This window comes from Setaria italica, chromosome IV (genome assembly GCF_000263155.2).
Source record: "Setaria italica strain Yugu1 chromosome IV, Setaria_italica_v2.0, whole genome shotgun sequence".
Classification (NCBI taxonomy): domain Eukaryota; kingdom Viridiplantae; phylum Streptophyta; class Magnoliopsida; order Poales; family Poaceae; genus Setaria; species Setaria italica.
Genome location: NC_028453.1, coordinates 32,750,450 through 32,769,528, shown reverse-complemented (window position 1 = coordinate 32,769,528; position 19,079 = coordinate 32,750,450). Strand labels below are relative to the sequence as shown.

Sequence of the window (19,079 nt, the reverse complement as noted above, 5' to 3'; positions counted from 1 at the left end):
TTCCAATGGTACCTCTCCCGGACAATCTGGCCTCGTGTCGAGATTCTGGTAAACTAATAGCTCTCTTATCTTTTATGTAATCTATGCAGCAATCAACACTCTCTTTTGTATGGTAGCCCTTGATCATGCTGCCCTCTGAAAATGCCTTGTTTCTCATGTATCCATTGAGAGTCAACATGAACTGTTTGTATGTCCACATCTGAAGGAAGTACATAGGTATTCAGTTATTTGTTGGACCACGAGATGTTCCCATTATATCGAAAAAGGACGGATGGAAGCATGTCTAGAGCTTGACCTGAATTTCCGACACAAATAACTGAAGCATAGCCAACTTGACACAATCGATCACTTTCTACGAAATCACGTTGAAGAAGTAACACATCCGTGTGATAACCATCTTTTCGAATACTGGTTTGATAGCTTGGATCGCAATAGCGAGAAAAATTATGATCATCACATGGCAATCATGAGAGTTATAGCCGACAAGCGTCATATCCTTCAATGAGACTAGATGTTGGATGAGAATCCGATTGGCACTTTCAACCAGCACAAGCACTTGCACACAGCCAATCTCTCATCTGGTGTTAAGTTGTAGCTAGCCGGGGGAAGGTATTGCTTACCATTAGGAAGTTCTTGCGGGTGGAGCTCTGACCTGATTTGAAGGTCAACCAGATCCTTACGTGATTGTAGTTTGTCCTTTGCCTTGCCTAATAAGCCAAGAATCCGATGGTGCTATCGAACACATTCTTCTTAAGATGCATCCCATCAATGGCATGGTGCACCGCCAGCTCTCGCCAGTATGACAAATACTTAAAGAAGATAGACATTTTTTTAAACGGCACGTTTGCAACGTTTGTAGTTTTAGCCTGCTTCCTTCCCCTTTTCAAATTATCAGTACCACCTAATGACTTTTTACCGAGTTTGAACTTGACCTTCTCGCACATTTCAAATACTATTTTACCCGTAGCCGGTTTTGGAGCAAAATCATTCTCATTGGTGCCATCGAAAAAGTCCTTCAGCTGCGGTATTTGTGCGTCTTCAATAAGAGGAGCCTGTGCTACATGAACACTGTCTTCATAGATGCCTTAAGGTACACATATGATGTTTTATCCAAACAAACTGCGCATGTTGTCTTACCTTTTACCTGACCTATCAGGGCAAATAGGGTAGGATAATCATTGATGGTAACAAAGATAATGGCTCTTAGTGTGAAGTGCTCCTGTTTGTACTCATCCCATATCCGAACCCCATCTTTCTAAAGCTTCTGCATATCTTTAATCAATGGCTCAAGGAAACCATCTATGTCGATGCCAGGTTGCTTCGACCTTGTATGAGAATGGTTAGCAAAAGAAACTTTCTCTTGTGACATAGCCATGGGGAAGGTTGTATATGGTCATCAGCACTGGCCACATGTTGTACGTGCTGCTTCTTTCATCAAACAGATTCATGCTGTCTGTACTCAATGCGAACCGTACATTCCTTTTTTCATCTAAAAACTCTAGATGATTGGCATCGAAGGTCCTCCACTAGCGAGCATCAGAAGGATGTCGAAGTTTTCTGTCAGCCTTTACTGGGCGTCACCATGCCAAGTCATCATTTCAGTGGTCTTTGGGTTTGAGAACAAACACTTCAGACGGTTCACCACCGGCAAGTACCATATCACCAAGGCAGGGATTCTGCACTGAGTCGTCATGTCAGTACCTATACAGGATTCGTCCTCCACTTGAGCACCAGTACTTTTTTTTGCACCCTTCTTCCTCTTATTCCTGATAGAGTAATCGGCACGATCCTCATAGAAATTGGCATTACTTTTATAAAGGCTACCATCGCAATTTGGACACTTTTCCAATGCTGCGTACTCACCGCGGTACAAATATATAGTGGTTTCTGCACGCGTGTATTCTTTGCACACGCATCTTCAATGGATTGATAATCTTCTTTGATTCGTATGTGTTTTTGGCATAAAATTAGGCTTCAGGGGCAATTTGCCCAACAGAGTAAGGAGATCATTGAAACTATTGTCTAACCAGCCAAATTTAGCCTTCAGATCAGAAGATAAGGACGAAACGCAACACGGTCCACTTCTTCCCACATCCCTCATACAAACGGTTCTTTGCTGCCTTCTTGAGTGTCTCAAAATTTTCTAACCCTTTAACACTCCCTAGCAACACTTTCGGTTCAATGTGGCACAACATATCCTCCATATCAACATCACGTTCCTCCTCCACCTGTGGTTCTATACGCGGATATGTTTGATCACCATTTTGATCTCCACGGTCATAATCATCATCCATCATAACATGATCAGTTTTGTTTGCATCATCACCACCCACTTCATCAGAGCCAATATCAATGTCTGTGTTGTTGAAAGTATCTCCTGCCTCACTATGGTGGGACCAAATTGTGTATCCATCTACAAAATCTTGCTTTATCAAATGCCTCTTGATAACATCAGTATCCTCCCATACAATATTGTTGCTACAGTCAAAACACGGATAATGTATTTTCTTTGTCTTGCAAATGCGAGCGTGCTTCTCCGCAGCCTTCACAAACTTTGATACCTCTGACATGAATGTATGCAAATGTCTCCGTATGCCATACGTCCATGCTCTATGATCCATCTTTAACAACCTATGACAACAATTCTATGTTATATGAAATTCAATAAACCATGATGTAATAATTAATAAGTAGAAGGAAAAAAAATCAAACTCAATTATATATTAAATTCAATCAAACTCATTAATTAAAATTATGGATGTAATATGGATGTAATCATTAATAAGTAGGAAAAATATAATCAAACTCAATTCTATATTACATTAAAATGACAAGCATAGCATTGTAATGGTTATAATATAACCATAGAATTTTATTTAAAAAATAATCCATCTCTAGTTATTTTCTCTCTCTTCCCTCCTCTCTCTTCTAGGTCTAGATCTAGATGACAATCTAATGAAGCTAGAAATGATGGATATAAGTTGAAAAGGAAAGTTGGAATGGCACAAACTTACCTTTTATAGCCACCTCCTCAAAAAAATAAGAGCAAAACATTTCCCTTTAGATTTGGTATTTTTGGAGCTTTTCTCGAACTCCTCTCGGGCAAGTTTCAAATGGAAGGTTGGCTGGGAAAGAAATTGTTCACGGCTTTATCTGAGCCGCATTTGTGCTGATAGCCCTCCTAACGCACTCGCAAGCACAAATGCATTGCATTTGTCCTGACGGACACTTAGATCGTCCGCTAGCCATCTGTGCTGACGGGCACTAGCCCAGCGATCTCGGTCACTTTGTGCTGATGGGTGCCACCAGCATGTTAATTTCGACGTGCCTAACTCAAATCGTTTCGCGTAGGGCGACCCATGACGATAACCAGTCGCGTGCGTGCACCTCGCCATGGCGCACGCGGCTCTCCCAGCGCTGCTCCCGACCTCACCCAAGTGGAAGATGGCGCCGCTGCTCCCACCACCGCCGCTGTGCGTCGTCATCCTTCCCGTGCGCAAGCCCGGCCGCACCGGGCCAACGCCGACGGGAGGTGGGGCGCGCGCAAGAACGCAACCGAGTCACCGTCGTCGAAGCCCTGCCGCGCCGACGCCGTGGAGAGGTGGGACGCGAACAAGACCGTGAAGATCATCAGGCCAGCGCAGAACCCCGGACGGCAAGAGCACCGGCAGTCCCGGCCGCGCGTCGGCGTGCGAGAAGTGGGACAGCAACAAGCGCCGCCCTGCAGGGACTGGGAGCCGCGCGTCATCCGCGGAGCGTGGGACGCGCACAAGAAGCCTCGCCTGCCGCAGGCCGGCGGGATCGACGACGACGACGGCCAGAGCAGCACTGGCAGCAACGACATGGAGTTGAACTTGGACGAGCTGTCGCTGCAGCGGGCGTTCTACGCTGGACCTGGCTTCCTCGCGTCGCCGGAGCCGAGCATGCTCCCCGTGCCATCGTCGCTCATGGTGCGCGTTGCTGCGTAGCTGCACTGCACGCGGAGTGATATACGCGCTAGCGTTGATCAGGAATGATCGCTCGAGTTGGTGATCACGTGGTGTCGTGGTGGTGCGGATAATGATGTTTGTAATCTGCGTGTGCTATCTGTTTTGTTTGTAACCTCGATCTGATCATCTGAGTGTCCCTAGATGAACACTTGCATGATTTCACTTTTAGAATTCAGAGTCATTTAATTTCTATCCGCAGCATTGTAGCGTTCAATATCTTGTTAATGGAATGATCCATATGCAAGTACCCTCCTTGTTCGCGCTGTAGTGTTGATTTTGATCTGAACTTCGATGAAGAATAATCCAATATCCAATGTCCACAGGGACTCGGTCCCTATACACACTAAAAAGGAGGTTGATCTGGTGAACTAAATGCTTGTTTCTACTAAAATTGTATAAAGAAATTCACTATGACGAGTTGAGAGAATTACAAATGGGCTAGCACAGTATGCTTTAAGGTCACAACTCACAAAGTCCACCAGTTCAATTACATTCATTATTTGAAATTTCAGAATTTATAATATTTTTCTTCAAGAACATCTTGCACATGCGGCGAACAAACAGAACATTTTTCAAACAAGAAACAGGCTACCGAATATTGCATAAAGACAACTAGACAAGCCAGCCGACCTCTCTCTCTCTCAAAAAAAAAAAGACAAGCCAGCTGACGAGGAGCGAGCGTCATTTATCTGTTGGGCTGCGGCCCACTGACGTTTCAATGGACACAACTGCACAAGCGTGCGCGCAGCCCGCAAAAGAGGGAGGATAAAAAAGAAAGGAACGGCGCCACGAGTACGCCGCCCGTGGGGCGGCGCGTCATCTCCGTATTCTCCCTCTGCCGCCGAAACGCGCGCGCGCAGCCGCCGCGCAGAGGATCAGTGTGGGAATCGCGGAACAGAGGGCAGACACCGAAGCCCTGCTGGCGTGGTGTGCGTGTGTTCCCACGGCCGGCCGGCCGTCGGCATGACGGCACGACATCCCTCCTGCTACAGTTGGCATCTACCCAGTGCACCGCCGGAAACTAACCACCACACACGCCCTTGGGCCCTCCCCTGAGATTGTGTACCAGGCAAATTACCCGAACCGGCCAGACCCGTCGGCGGCGGCGCGAAATCAAGCGCTGTTCCACGTGCAGCTGGCGCTGAAATTCGAGGAGCATGCGCGCGCGACGCAACAGCAGCCGGAGGGAGGGAGGAAGGATCCGACCGCGAGCGCTGCAGCCGGCGCCTGACGCCTCGTGCGAGGTCGGGCAAAAGGGCCCTCTCGTACGTCCTACCATCCGGAGCCCGGAGGGCGCTTGCCACATGGACCAGCCCTGCCGGCGCCGGTCCTAGCAGCCAGCGCTCCGTTAGAGCAGCTCCAGCGTTATTACTTTGGGGTTGCTCCAAGGAGGGAGAGAAGAAATCTGAGGCTGCTTCACGCTGGAGCATGGGATGCCACAGAGCAGCGAGCTCTGGTGCTTGGTTTGGCACCAGCCGCTCCGAGTAAAATATATCAAATCATGAATTAATTAGGTTTAATAGATTCGTCTCGCGATTTAACCGTAATTAGTTTTGTAATTAGTTTAGGTTTAATATTTCTAATTAGTATCAAACATTCGATGTGACGGGGGCTAAAATTTAGCCCCCTCCTTCCAACCATATGCTTTTGGAACAAAAATTTGTGGCTGCGCTGCCGGGCAGGTGGGGGAGAGAGAGGAGGAAAGTTGGATTTGTGATTTTTTTTTATTTGGCTGGGAATCAGAGTAGGGGCTGCTACACGCTGGATCAAAATGGTGTGAACCCTATGAGGCTGACATGTCCTTGGTGCTACTTCTGAGAATGAATATACGCTGCTGCTGCTCTTACAGCAATGAATAGGGAGCTCTCGCTGCCTGCTCGCCCCAAACTCCCGGTCCGTGAATAACCGCAGCCACCTCCCGTGTTCCCGACCGACCTCGATCGCGGACGTCGCGCCATCGATCGCCTATTCGCCTCGGCTACATGGTTGCCCCGAGCGCTAGATGGTTGCCCCGCGACACGATCGCTTGCATGCAAGCTAGGATCTGTGCCCACGGGGCACGGGCCCTCGCCAATCGCCATGCAGCACCGCATGCAGTCCCATCGGCGATGCGACTCTGGCTGTTTCCACTTTCCGCGAACACGACATTCGAGTTCACACGAGCCGGAGCCAGAGGTTGGTACGTTAGAATATAAGGCCACTGTCTTATTCTCGGTAAACATCATATTTGAGAGATAGGAAACAGGTTTCACGAGGACGAAACTTCATTTACACGATTTTCAACCTATGAAACTCTTCCACGCCTTCCATTGAAAGCTAGAGTTTTATTTTATTTGATCATATGTCCAATTAAAAAGTTCTACGTCATGAATGAATTAAATACAATAGCTGCGTATGAAACAACAAAAATAAAATTTACATTGTAAGGGTTGTTTCATTTGAACTTTCATTTCACTCTAAATAATGTGGCATTTTTGGAAACTATAAAATGAAACTTACCACTAAGAATGGCCTAATGACTCCTTTTCCATGTGAAATCTAGCCGTTTAGGCTAATTAGTGCTACTTTGTATGCGCTTGAAATACTGTGAATTAATAAGCCGATGGCCTTTAACCTTTAGGCCAGTCTCAATAGTAGTTTCATGGCAATAAATGAGGTGAGAGAAAAAAACTGTTTTCATGGGCATGAAAATCATGGCACACTGTTTTCAAGGTATTTGTGTCTTGTATGTAGTCTTGAAAAATAATAAAAGATGAAGTGTGAGCTATTTCATCTGTGAATTAAATATACTCTGGTTTATGTGGTATTTTTAAGATATAAATATAAAATGTTACACCGAGAATATCCTTATTATAAAATCAAATACCACGCACATTTTTTCCCCAAAACACAATAGACACGTTGAAAGCTTGCATGTCACATGCATGAACATTCATCCCTATGATGAATGTACGCACACCTTTGGTTAAGATAGAAATCACATATACTAGGTGGGATACCTAAGGAACAAATACGGACATAACTTAGGGAAGTTGTTAAGCGTGGAACCTCATGGGTTCCAGTTATCATATAGTGACGCAAATTAATAAGATGCACGTACTATGCAGTACTTTCTCCATTCCAAATCACTAGGCATTTTAAATTTTTAGTTGATATCTTTTACTATGTATTTAAATATAATATATATCTAGATGTGTAGTAAAATTTATAAATTAAAAAAAACTAAAATGACTAATAATTTGGGAGTACTACTAATAATGCAATGCATGTATACTCGAGTAGGAGAGAGTAATGATCGGCAGACAGGAGTATCCACTCCAGAATCAGGGCACTTCCATGCATGTCCTGGAGGTCGATCGATCGATGCTCATGTTTCGCTCTCGGCCCGGTCAGCCGAGTGAGTGACCAAGGCAATCCCATCATTGCGAGAAGGGCGATAGCCGACAGGGCCACAGCGACATAAAAGATGCACTCCAGTTGTGGACCGTCCTCCAAGGACGGAACGGAAGGACACGACTCGAGTGCGATGAAGTAGATGGCATGGCCAATGGCGTTGTCTTCCATCACGGAATTGAACTGTGCTGGTGGTACCTGGCACTCAACACCTCGGTAGACACTGAAAACGACGCCCACCGTGATGGCTACGAGCTAGAGCTATATATGTGGAATGAGCATATGGAGATTTCAGAGTACATGGTTCAGGTTCATCATATCCATGGACACACGAAATGTAGAAGCAGCTCGCATCGGCATCGGCGCATCGCAACACCTAGCGATTTTCCACCACCGCCATGGAAATGTAGAAGCAGGGAGTAACTGCTCGGAAATGGCAGCGAACAATCCTGTCGTCGTCTCACGCCGAGATCCCTATCAATGGAAGGTGCGGCGCTTCATGGCTAACTCCTAGCCCGGGTCCTCTGTCCCCGTCGACAATCTCAACCGTCGGCGCCCTATCACCTCTCCGATGGCCCAACATCTCCGATATGCCGGCCGCGGCCGGCACCACACGTACGTAAGTACATGTATCCGAGGAACACATCCGCGTGCCTTTCGGGCAGCGAGGCGCCCCACCGTCCATTTGCCACAAGACGATGATGAGAGGAAGGGTACTGTTCCATCTTAGCCTAAGAGCAACTCTAAAAACTCCTTAAATTACCTCTAATACCTTAATCAGAGAAAAAAAGAAAAAATTCAGCCTCGAACAGCTCTCCAGGAATCGTTGTAAAGATTCGCAGACTCATATCCCGCGTAGCTTGCTCCGCATATTTTCGCGGATCCCTCTCCTCCCAATCGCACCCCGAGCTGCTCCTTTGCGCGCGAATGCCTCCGCCCCGCCCGCGAGTACCGCTGCCCGGGCTGCGGCAAGCGCTACGCCGTCCGGACCAACCTCAAGGGGCACGCCAAGACCTGCGGCACCCGCGAGTACCTCTGCGACTGCGGCACACTGTGATTACTCGCTTGCTCGCTTCTTCTTCCTCGTGGCTCGAGCTGCTGTTGCCACGTGTGGTGACCGGAGCGGACGTGAGGCGTCGCCGTGGCCTCGCGTGGGGGCCGGAGCAGTCGCCGTCGCGCGTGGTGATGGGTCCAAGCTGTTGCTGCCTCGCGCAGTGACCGGAGCCCCTCCGCTAATGTCGTGCGTGGTGGGCTGGTGGTGTGTGTGGGGCTGCACAGGAGCCACTGCCACCGCTCGTCTCGGGTCGTGCGCGTGGAATCGTGGGCATGATGGGAGGAGCTGCGGTTGAGGATATGAATGGATGGACTGTTTTTTATTTTTCTATTAATCATGGGGCTCACATGTGATGATGTGGTCAGTTTTGAAGTATTGAGGAGTTTATTATTGGGGATCTGCTATGGATTGATATGATTTTGGAAAAAAAAACTTTTAGTAGAGCCTCCAATAGATAGTTTTGGGAAGGATTTTTTGAGAGACTCTTAAAGTTGCTCTGAGCCCCGCTAAGCTACAGGGATCACCCAGCTGGAACGGGCAAAGGGACTGAGCTACCGACACAGCGTGTCAGCCACCCGGCGAAGTACATCTCTCGCGCATCGCACTGGATCGGATTGCTACATGCATGCATTGTGACTTGTGAGCCATAGCTACCTGTTGATGGCTCTTGTTCCCTCTCAAAAAAAAAAAGGAGCTGCTGATGGCTCTTGAGGGATAATCTTTTTTTCTAGATGAAGATAAAATTTCTTGAGAGATGGCTTACATGGATTACAGAGAGTGATTTCTGGCGCAAGGAATATTCTAGCACTGCTATGATGCGGTTGATCGAGACATCAGCATACCAATGCGTTTCAAGCATTCTGCAGATGATAACAGGGTCAAGTGTATCTACGAACTATGGTTTACCAACATAAGCATTTCTAAAAATCATGTCAGAATGTATGGAAATTTCATGGCTATGCAGGACTCGTCCTATAGGATTAGGTAGCCCAGTTCAGCTCAAAGCTTATTTCGACCTCTATGTTCGTTTTGTTTTACATTTGAGATTGCTTCTCTACCTCCAGTGTCGTATATAAATATAACCATTGAGGTATGTGTAAAAGACATGTGTAACACTTGTAAGTGCAATATCTACATCTACGTAGCACGGCAAAACACCACAAAAAAAGAGTTGATAAAACATGTCAAACTAGAATACCTCCGAACACTTTGAGTAAAAAAAAAAACCCCAAATCAATCGACCATGGGTGAGCAAGAAAAGGAAGTAACCTTGTTAAACCAAAAAAACTTTGTAGACATGCAATGAATCTAGATCTATTTTTAGTAGTTATGGATTGTTTTCCTTAGGTGAATATGGACACATACAAAAAAGTTACTTAATTCAATGCATATTGGAATATCAAAGTACACCATCCTAATAAAAACAACAATCCAAACACCATAAATGTAGCCATCAGCATTTCAAAAACGTGATTACAATACATTCTAAATATAGAAATATCACTATGCACATTTATTAAATAAATTAAATGTCTTTATGTTTAAAAATTAAATCATAAACCACGCAAATATGAAGAAACTATCATAAGTCAGCGTGAACACCAAGACTGTATGACATTAAGAACATGAAAGGTTGATTGATTAAACACGTATTTTAACAATAAATATACCTTCAAACACACTAGAGACAAAATAAAAACATCAAACCTCATCATAATCTTATTTTAACAATGTAGTTTTTTCAAAGCTCTACAAGTTAAACCGCATAATACAAATTGGAAGAAGAGATATAAAGAAGCCATAATAAATCAGTACGTACAAGATGTATGTAACACATTCTTTAAACAAAATAACGCCACACTAGCCAAATAAAACCGAAAAACCTTCTCATCGTAAATAAGAAGCTATTGTCAAGAACAAAACAATACAAAGTTGTAATCATTACGGAAAATACACGTGCATGCCAAAAATCAATGAATTCGAGTAAGTCCACACCTCATGAATGATTGTCGCGTAAAACAGATCGACAAGTTTGGATGTACTTCTTTGATTGAAAATTTAAGTCCATTTATGTTTTTTTGAAGTCAAACCTTTTACCTCCGAGTAAAACCATCTAAAATTTTATATATATTGACGAGCATTAGTAGATATGAAAAGGTACTTCCACATTATACAAAAGTTTTATTGAAGGCAATATATTTTTTATGAGTATTACTAGTCAAAGTGTTATCTTCTAGATTATGTGAATATCGTAATATATTTATTTATTTTTTCTATGGAAGGAAGTATTTACTCACGATTCCAACAAAATCCCAAATGTATCAGGAGACTGTATCCAGCATCCACCCCCATAAATGAGAACGCAAAACGTATACGCATCCACACACCCAAGCGATTCAACCTCGAAACCACCCTCACTGCCATGTCGGCCCCACGGTCAAAACCACCGGCCACCGACAGCCGGCGGCGTCCCCGGCACTCCGGGGGTCACCCCCTACCCCGCCGTTAAATCTCCCCTCGCCTCGCCGTCTGCACCCCCCGCGACAGCCGACAAAACCCACCACCCTCTCACCGTCTCTATCTCCCTCCGCTCCCTTTAATTCCCCTCCGCGCGCAGCCAGAGCCAGCAAGCACCACCGCCCCGGCCGTCGGCGCTGCATTCTCACCCGGCGCGCCCCGCATTGCGAGCCATTGCCGCCGCTCTATCATCTCTCCTTTTCCTCCGGCTCTGTCAGCTCGGAGCAGAGAGGAGAGAAAAGGAACGGTGTGCGAGCGTAACACGATGGCCGGAGCAACGTTGCTGGGGTGGGGGACAGTTCCGGCGTACCGCGGCGACGCGGCGGGGCAGGTCGCGGCGGTGTGGCAGCAGCTCAAGTCCCCCGTAGTGGTGCCCCTGCTGCGGCTGGCCGTGGCGCTGTGCTTGGCCATGTCCGTGATGCTGTTCGCGGAGAAGGTGTACCTGGCCGCGGTCGTCCTCGCCACGCGCCTCCTCGGCCGCCGCCCCGAGCTCCGGTACCGGTGGGAGCCCATCCGCGGCGGCGAGGACGGCGACCTCGAGGCCGCCGCCGGCGGGAGCGCGGCGTACCCCATGGTGCTCGTGCAGATCCCCATGTACAACGAGCGCGAGGTGTGTAAGTGTTTGCTCGCGGCCGCCGCCGCCGCCGTCGACCATACGTGGTCTGCGGGGAGTTACAATTTTGTTGTCTACAAGTGAAGCTACTGATGAGGACGTGTGCGTGTGGTTGCATTGCATGGTGGACGGACGGACGTGCAGGTGTACGGGGTGTCGATCGGGGCGGCGTGCGGGCTATCGTGGCCGGCGGACCGGATCATCGTGCAGGTGCTCGACGACTCCACCGACCCCGCCATCAGGGTAAGAAGACCATGCATTATCTCCGGCTGTCACGTGCTGGCTTAATCAACAACCTTAATTAACGACTACGGGATACGATCCAGCATGCACTTGTTGCCCAACATATACATGGTTCTAGCTAGGACTTGCCAGTGCAATTGTGATCGAGGTCGGCGCTGACGAAGTAAAAAGCGCGAGCCAGCAATGTCAGTGGCGGTTGCAACTGCGCGCCAGGTGGCGCCGCTGTGGCCGAAAGAAAGCTTAATCCTCGGGAAAGAGCTTAGCAATCACGTAGGCATGTGCAGAAAGTGGTCGTGCATGTATCCGTCTTTAATTGTCAGAGACAAGCCAGAGGCAAGCTGCCTGCCAACAGGTTTCGATCCAAACAAGTACTCAAAGCCCAGGTTCCATTTTAGTCTCATGATCATCATTTGGCTCGCCTCGAGTCCACCCTGGATATAGCAGGCTCGTGATTAGGTTATAATAGGCAATAGTACTAGGTGTTATCCTTTCCGGAAACTCTTATTAGCAAGATTCCGCAACGAGAACTAGGAGGAATTATGTGGTTTTTTCATTAAAAAAGAATAGACACTCTCCAACCAGTTGAGTAAGGCTCACTTCTTGTTACATAGCAGCGAGGCTCACTTCTTGTCACAGAGCCATCAGAGAACTAACTAGAATTGAGCACGCTAACCCCTGACGAGGTGAATTTTTTGTAATTTGCAGGAGCTTGTGCGGGCGGAGTGCGAGCGGTGGGCGAGCAAGGGCGTGAACATCAGGTACGAGGTCCGGGACAGCCGGCGCGGGTACAAGGCCGGCGCGCTCCGGGAAGGGATGAAGCGCGGCTACGCCCGCGGCTGCGACATGGTGGCCATCTTCGACGCCGACTTCCAGCCGGAGCCGGACTTCCTGCAGCGCGCCGTGCCGTTCCTCGTCCACAACCCCGACCTCGCCCTCGTCCAGGCCCGATGGAAGTTCGGTACGTTACGTTATACGTCACCCACTTCGCTTGTTGCTGCTAAGGTAATCGTCGAATTTCGGTTGGGACACGGCCTCGGTCTGAACTGCACCGGCCAGCCGTGATCAGGAGGGTGGTTGGTCGTTGGGTTAACTGGGTCAGTGGTGCGTGATGAGATGAGGTAAGAAAGTAGAGTAGGTAGCAGCTGGAGAGGTAGTAATCAAAGGCAGCGCTGTAGTTTCCTTGTTGCTGCTGGACATTTTTGGTGGTTGGAAGTATATCTGGGTTGGGAAATGGCGCCGGGAGATGATCGATCATGTGCCCATCTGCATCCGTGACCAGCTTGTGAGGGAGAGGCCGGGGTAGAGCCGCCGGCACCGGCAGGCACACCACAACAGGGGACCCAACTGCCCGGTCGTCCATGGGGACTGGCAAACACTGGAGTGTCGGTGCCGGGCTCCCATCAGAAGGGTCAAAGTATCCCTCTCACGGGCCCACCGGTCCCGCACACAAACTGCATGCAGCCACGATGCACACGCCTCTTATTCACAGTTCAGCAGTTCACACTACCAGAAAATCGAAGATTCCTGACGGTTTGAGTTTTTCCTGTCCGTTTCTGTAAAACCGTCAGGAACTAATATGCTCTCCTGTCGGAAGAGAAAACCGACAGGAAACCAAATTCTATTGCTGCCGGTTTCTTATAAACCGTCAGGACAGTAAAAACCATAGAGGAACCGTCCTCGGACTCCTAACGGGTGAAATAAAACTGACAGGAGACCAGTTTTAAACCAGACCTGAATGAGTGATAGTAGAATTACAGGGGAATTCTAGTAGGAGTCCGTCTTCTTCCTTCCTTGCGGGTACTGGAGATCTATCCCCGACAAGCCCCTGAGCGCTTCATAGTCTAGTGCAGCAATCTTCAAGTACTTTTCAGATCCTCATCGAGTAGTTTAGTGCTTTTCGAGTACTTTGTCTAGTTAAATCTTTAAAATTCTTCAAAGCTGTCATGAAGCTATGGTGTGCTCAAACCCTTGATCGTTTTGATTTCATAATCTTCATTATGATATGGAGGGTAGCGAAAGTCACACTTCATATGGAGTAACCCCCGAGCCTTAGGTTAAAACAATTAGGTTGAGGGTTAATAAATCTTGAATCTTCTTTCTTCATCTTAAAAAAATAAACTGTTGGGTGTAGCTTATCAGCCCCCGATCCTTGGAATGATTAAATAATCAATTCAAGAGTCTAGCAAACTTTAGTCTTCACGCCAGTTGTTGTCTGAGTAGTTTTGCAGCGTTCAGCCCCCAAGCTTATGCACCAGGTGAGCCGTAGGAGCCACGTTGAGTAGTTATTGGTGCCCAGCCCCTGAGCATGGGAGCTAGCGAAGCCACTGGAGGTATTCTGAGCATCCTGGAGAGTCGTTGCCGAAGCTTGACCTGCAAAAAGAGATGCATACATTATGTAGCATATTTGTAGAATATTAGAACTACTGAAATTTATTCAGTGATGATATAATGTAAATGTCGTGTGTCATGCTCTTGTTTCGACTATATTTTTTTTGAGTAGTTAGCCTATTATGTTTAGGCTCTCAGTCCTATTTAGCTATTGCCACTACATGTGAGATCTTTATCTCGTGTACGCATACTGGCATTGCTGCTACGAAGATCTTTATCTCGCACTTGTCCTAGTGCTTAGGCATGATAGAAGATCCGAGGCTTTCACGGATTAGGGCATGTTCAGCTCGAGTAGATTAGTGACCACTAAGAGAAGACATTGAAAATAAGTAGTCAACATTGCGACAAAAAGACTGCGCGATTGCGCATAAAGTAGTTGTCGAGACTTTTCTACCTTTTGGCGAGGAGAGCGCGTGTTTGCCGCGCACAGGATTTGTGTCTCCTTAGGGTGTAGCCGCTGTGAGCCTCCAGCACTCAGTGCACCAAACTCGTGGCATAGCCTCCTAATTCGGTGTACCAAGCCTGTGGCTATCGGTCAACATACCCTAGGAGTAGTCAGCAAAGTGTAGCTCTGGAGGGTAGTTTCCGTCGAGAGACATACACAAGTAGCTCTGGAAAAATTATATAAAATAATTAAAAAAATGACTTAGCTTGATTCGTGAACGTTGTCGATGAAGCCGTGACGGTCGTTGATGAAGCCGACTAGTCAGAATTGATTCCGACTAGTTGTTGACGGTATGAGGCCCGCCCTCAACTGTTTTTCAGTCGAGACGAGTAGTTGAAATAGTCATTAGCGAGCCGGTTTAGACATCTTGCTCTTCCAGAAGTAGTCGATCGTATTGTCAGAGATTTGTTGGTGTTGCCACGCAAGCTGAAGTCCTTCTAGTAACTTTTTTAGTGTGCACATAGCTGAATACACCATTGATTTATAGCGACAGGTGTTTCTTTTGATGCTTGGCGTGCTTTTTCGTCTCCGATCAACAAATCTGGCCTCCATTTCGGACTCTACTAAGGAAATCGATTCCCTATAGGATTTCATCTTGATGCCACCCAATTCTATTCCATCTCGATCTTGATGCTTGGAAACGATCAACAATAGGTGAATTGCTCTACTCCGCACTCTGTTTCGAATTCCAATTCGGTGAGAACAGATGCTGGCTCGGAATTAGCCTGTCCGGCGACCTCACCTCGGACTGTGACGCTGTTGGACACCGAGTCGTCGATTGGATGGGAGAACAACGTTCTTGTCTTGTAGAGTAGATTGATCTAGAGTAGATTGATCTTGATGAGGTCCTTCAAGCTCACCCGATGATCTCGATGATCACCCCTACCTGGCGCGCCAGATGTCGGTGTTTTATACCCAAGGAGTATCCCAAGGTAGTAGATTGGTTGTTGGGGGATCGCTGGACCTGAAACTCGAAGGTAATACCCTACGTCCTCTTTGGTGTTGAGGATTTGGTCCTCTGTTGTGGTTCTACGAGGTCTTGGCCTACCGATCTAGGGACCCTGCCCTCCTTTATATACTCCAGGGGGTGTGATTACTAGTCGGTTACAAGGTAGGAGTCCAAGTAGAATTACAAGGTATGGGTCCTAGTAGGATTACATGGGAATCCTAGTAGGAGTCCATCTTCTTTCTTCCTTGCGGGTACTAGGAATCTATCCCCGACAGAACCATCAGGAGAAACTCATCTTTTCTGACTACCCACTTCTATCAGCGGATTCCTGACGGTGGACCGACAGGGATCGCTTTCCTGATGGTTCCTTACTGTTTCTGGCTTTCCTGATGGGTTTTTGAGCTTTCCTTACTGTTTCTGGCGTCAGGAATTTCCGACCCTGTGGTACCAACACTGCATTCGGGTATTTTCATCAACGTGGTCGGTCTCCACCACGAGCTCCGTGGGTCCTGCTAGCTGCTCTGTGCTTTGCAACGCCATTTCTTCTCGATCTAGACACCAAAGCTCGTAATAGGGGGGGAGCCTAGGAGGCTTGGCGCAGCAGAACCACATGGAAGTGAGCAAGCAACGTGCCGAGAGCGTCAGTGCGTCACCTACCAAACACAGCATCAAGTGTCCAAATCCAGCAGTTTCGTCTCACCTACCCGTACAGCTTCCGACGTTAACCACACCCATCTGCTTTTAGTGTTATCGTAGTGGCCCAGTACCGCTCCAAAGCCCGTACAGCAAGATAGTTGCACACAGGCCCTAGTGTCTCCCCTATCATTAGCAACAAATACGCATCCCTGCCGCCAACAATAATCATCTCCATCTCTGGAGCTTTGTGCCCATGTGTGTACTCCTCTTATTCAAAATGCGTGTCTCTTCGGAACATATACCTGCTCGTTAAACTTGTTAAACTTTGACCATCGATATATAAAAAGCTATATAGGATTGACAATGTAAGATTGGACACATTTTATTTTACTATCAGTTTCACAATTAAAAAGTATATCCAATATAATTGCCTTTCCTCAAAACGCAATATTTCTATAAAAATTATTGGTCAAACACTCACCTTGTAAACCATCATTACACATTTACACGTTACAGGGGCATGGAGATGTACCACTGGTTATAGCATGTAAGATGCACTAAGGATTGATGATACCACGCTTTCGGTTGTTCGTACTAGTACATAGCAGTTTCAGTACTCAACTTGTTCTCGGTAGAGATTTTTCTTGCACGTTGATGGCATGTTTGGTGTTGCTGCTGGTTCCTTCCGTTGTGAGCAGTGAATGCAGATGAATGCCTGATGACAAGGATGCAGGAGATATCCCTGGATTACCATTTCACCGTGGAGCAAGAAGTCGGCTCCTCCACCTACGCCTTCTTCGGCTTCAATGGTAAGCTCCATCGGGTCCCTCTCTTCCTATGTTTTCTCTTGCGGGGGACGTTCTCTGTGTTTCCTTTCTCGTTCACATGATTCTGCATGGTCCCTCAACCTTTTCATTTTCTACCACGTGTTTCAGCTCTCACAAAGTCGCAGTGAGATCACTCTGTCTCCGAGTCTTTGTAAAGTGAAAAAAAGGGGGGCATGTCCCACATCTCAAAGTCATATGAAACTGCATAAAGAGGGCGCAAAGGAATAACACGCAGTAACACAGAGAACAACAAGACAGGGACACAGGGCTACCATTCAATAACATCCTAAATTCGATTAAACAAGTTAAATGCTGGCATGTCTTAGGAAGAGATTTAGGAAATACAGAAACCATGAATGGTGAATGACAATTATGAAAACATAATTGAATGACCAACTTTTATTTGCACTTTTTTTTGTCAAGTAGTAGTCACTAATAGACATAAGCGCTGGAGTAGTTGCTTATTAGAAACTGGATTAAAGCAGCATTATATTATACGTTTCTGCATTTGTTCTTACCATTCCAATGTTTGTCGACAGGAACTGCCGGTGTATGGCGCATATCAGCTCTGAATGAGGCAGGAGGTTGGAAGGATAGGACCACTGTTGAAGACATGGATTTGGCGGTCCGAGCAAGCCTCAAAGGATGGAAGTTTGTATTCCTTGGCGACCTCATGGTAAAAACCCAGCAGTACCTGTGTATTCATGTAGCAACCACTGCATTATTTTGCATTGCTCTTGGTGTTGCGTAGCTGCTAAGGTTAATGAGTAAATGCACAGGGAAGCATGGAACTGACCCAAATATGTATTTTCAGGTGAAAAATGAGCTCCCAAGCACACTCAAGGCATACCGATATCAACAACACAGATGGTCATGTGGACCAGCAAACCTGTTCAGGAAAATGTTGATGGAGATTGTCAGAAACAAGGTCCCTTGCACCAAGTTTATTTTTCAGAAAATAAAATTAACACAATCATCAGTTATTTCTAACAGGTTATTTGTCAATCTTGATGCAGAAAGTGACACTTTGGAAGAAAATTCATGTCATCTACAACTTCTTCCTTGTGCGCAAGATCATAGCGCACATTGTGACCTTTGTGTTTTACTGCATTGTCATCCCGGCTACAGTCTTAGTTCCTGAGGTTGAAATACCCAGGTGGGGTTCTGTGTATATCCCAACCATCATCACCCTTCTCAATGCTGTTGGCACTCCAAGGTACCAATCTTCTCAGGAACTTTGTGATCATAGTTGAGTAATAAAAATCAACATATACCTTAAGGTCTGAAGATATGATAAATCTAACATTTACCTGAAGATTAACAACAAAATCATTGAATCATGCAGGTCGGTTCATTTAATTGTCTTCTGGATCCTCTTTGAGAATGTGATGGCGTTGCATAGAATGAAGGCCACTTTCATTGGCCTACTGGAGGCAGGCAGGGTAAATGAATGGGTGGTGACAGAAAAACTTGGCGATGCTCTGAGGATGAAAATGCCAGGCAAGGGATTCAAGAAGCCCCGCATGAGAATAGTGGATAGGTACATAACAAAAATTTGTCTATTCTGATTCATCTAATTATTCCCGTTGCTAAACTTTAAATTGGAACCAGGTTGCATATTCTGGAGCTTTGTGTCGGAGCTTACCTCTTCTTCTGTGGATGCTACGACGTCACAGTTGGGAATAACCACTACTACATATTCCTCTTCCTCCAATCCATTGCTTTCTTCATCGTTGGTCTGGGCTATGTCGGGACATTCGTCCCCCATTCATAGAAGTGTTATCAGACCATCCATCATGGATTCATGATTGTGTTCAAATCTTTACAGTTTCATGGTACATAGCCAGATGAAAGATAAGATCAAGCAGCCTTCTCTTGTGTGTATTGTTGTCAGGGAGAGCAGCAGTGCAAGAGCACTGCAAGACAAGCCATATATATATATATATATATATATATATATATATATATAGCTGCTAGGAATGTGCTGCGATGCACATGAGATTGGTGATGACAAGCAGGCTGTTT

The 19,079-nt window shown here is 46.6% G+C and overlaps 2 protein-coding genes and 1 long non-coding RNA gene across 3 annotated transcripts; 2 read left to right on the top strand and 1 right to left on the bottom strand.

Moving 5' to 3' along the window:
* Positions 1-7,529: 7,529 nt before the first annotated feature.
* On the top strand, positions 7,530-8,439 carry LOC106804285. Its single transcript, XM_014805054.1, has 2 exons — positions 7,530-7,691; positions 8,242-8,439. The coding sequence occupies exons 1-2, from the start codon at positions 7,530-7,532 to the stop codon at positions 8,437-8,439; spliced, it is 360 nt and encodes a 119-aa protein (XP_014660540.1).
* A 2,551-nt stretch (positions 8,440-10,990) lies between these two features.
* Positions 10,991-18,934, top strand: LOC101752699 (probable mannan synthase 9). Its single transcript, XM_004965770.3, has 9 exons — positions 10,991-11,563; positions 11,711-11,809; positions 12,515-12,767; positions 16,926-17,036; positions 17,594-17,730; positions 17,869-17,982; positions 18,071-18,270; positions 18,400-18,594; positions 18,666-18,934. Exons 1-9 carry the CDS (start codon positions 11,219-11,221, stop codon positions 18,826-18,828), a joined length of 1,617 nt encoding a protein of 538 aa, XP_004965827.1. The 5' UTR covers positions 10,991-11,218; the 3' UTR covers positions 18,829-18,934.
* Positions 17,043-18,479, bottom strand: LOC111257100. Its single transcript, XR_002677487.1, has 4 exons — positions 18,365-18,479; positions 17,851-17,943; positions 17,573-17,748; positions 17,043-17,255 (listed from the first exon to the last, which is right to left on the bottom strand). It is a non-coding gene; the product is annotated as an uncharacterized LOC111257100 (long non-coding RNA).
* Positions 18,935-19,079: the final 145 nt, after the last annotated feature.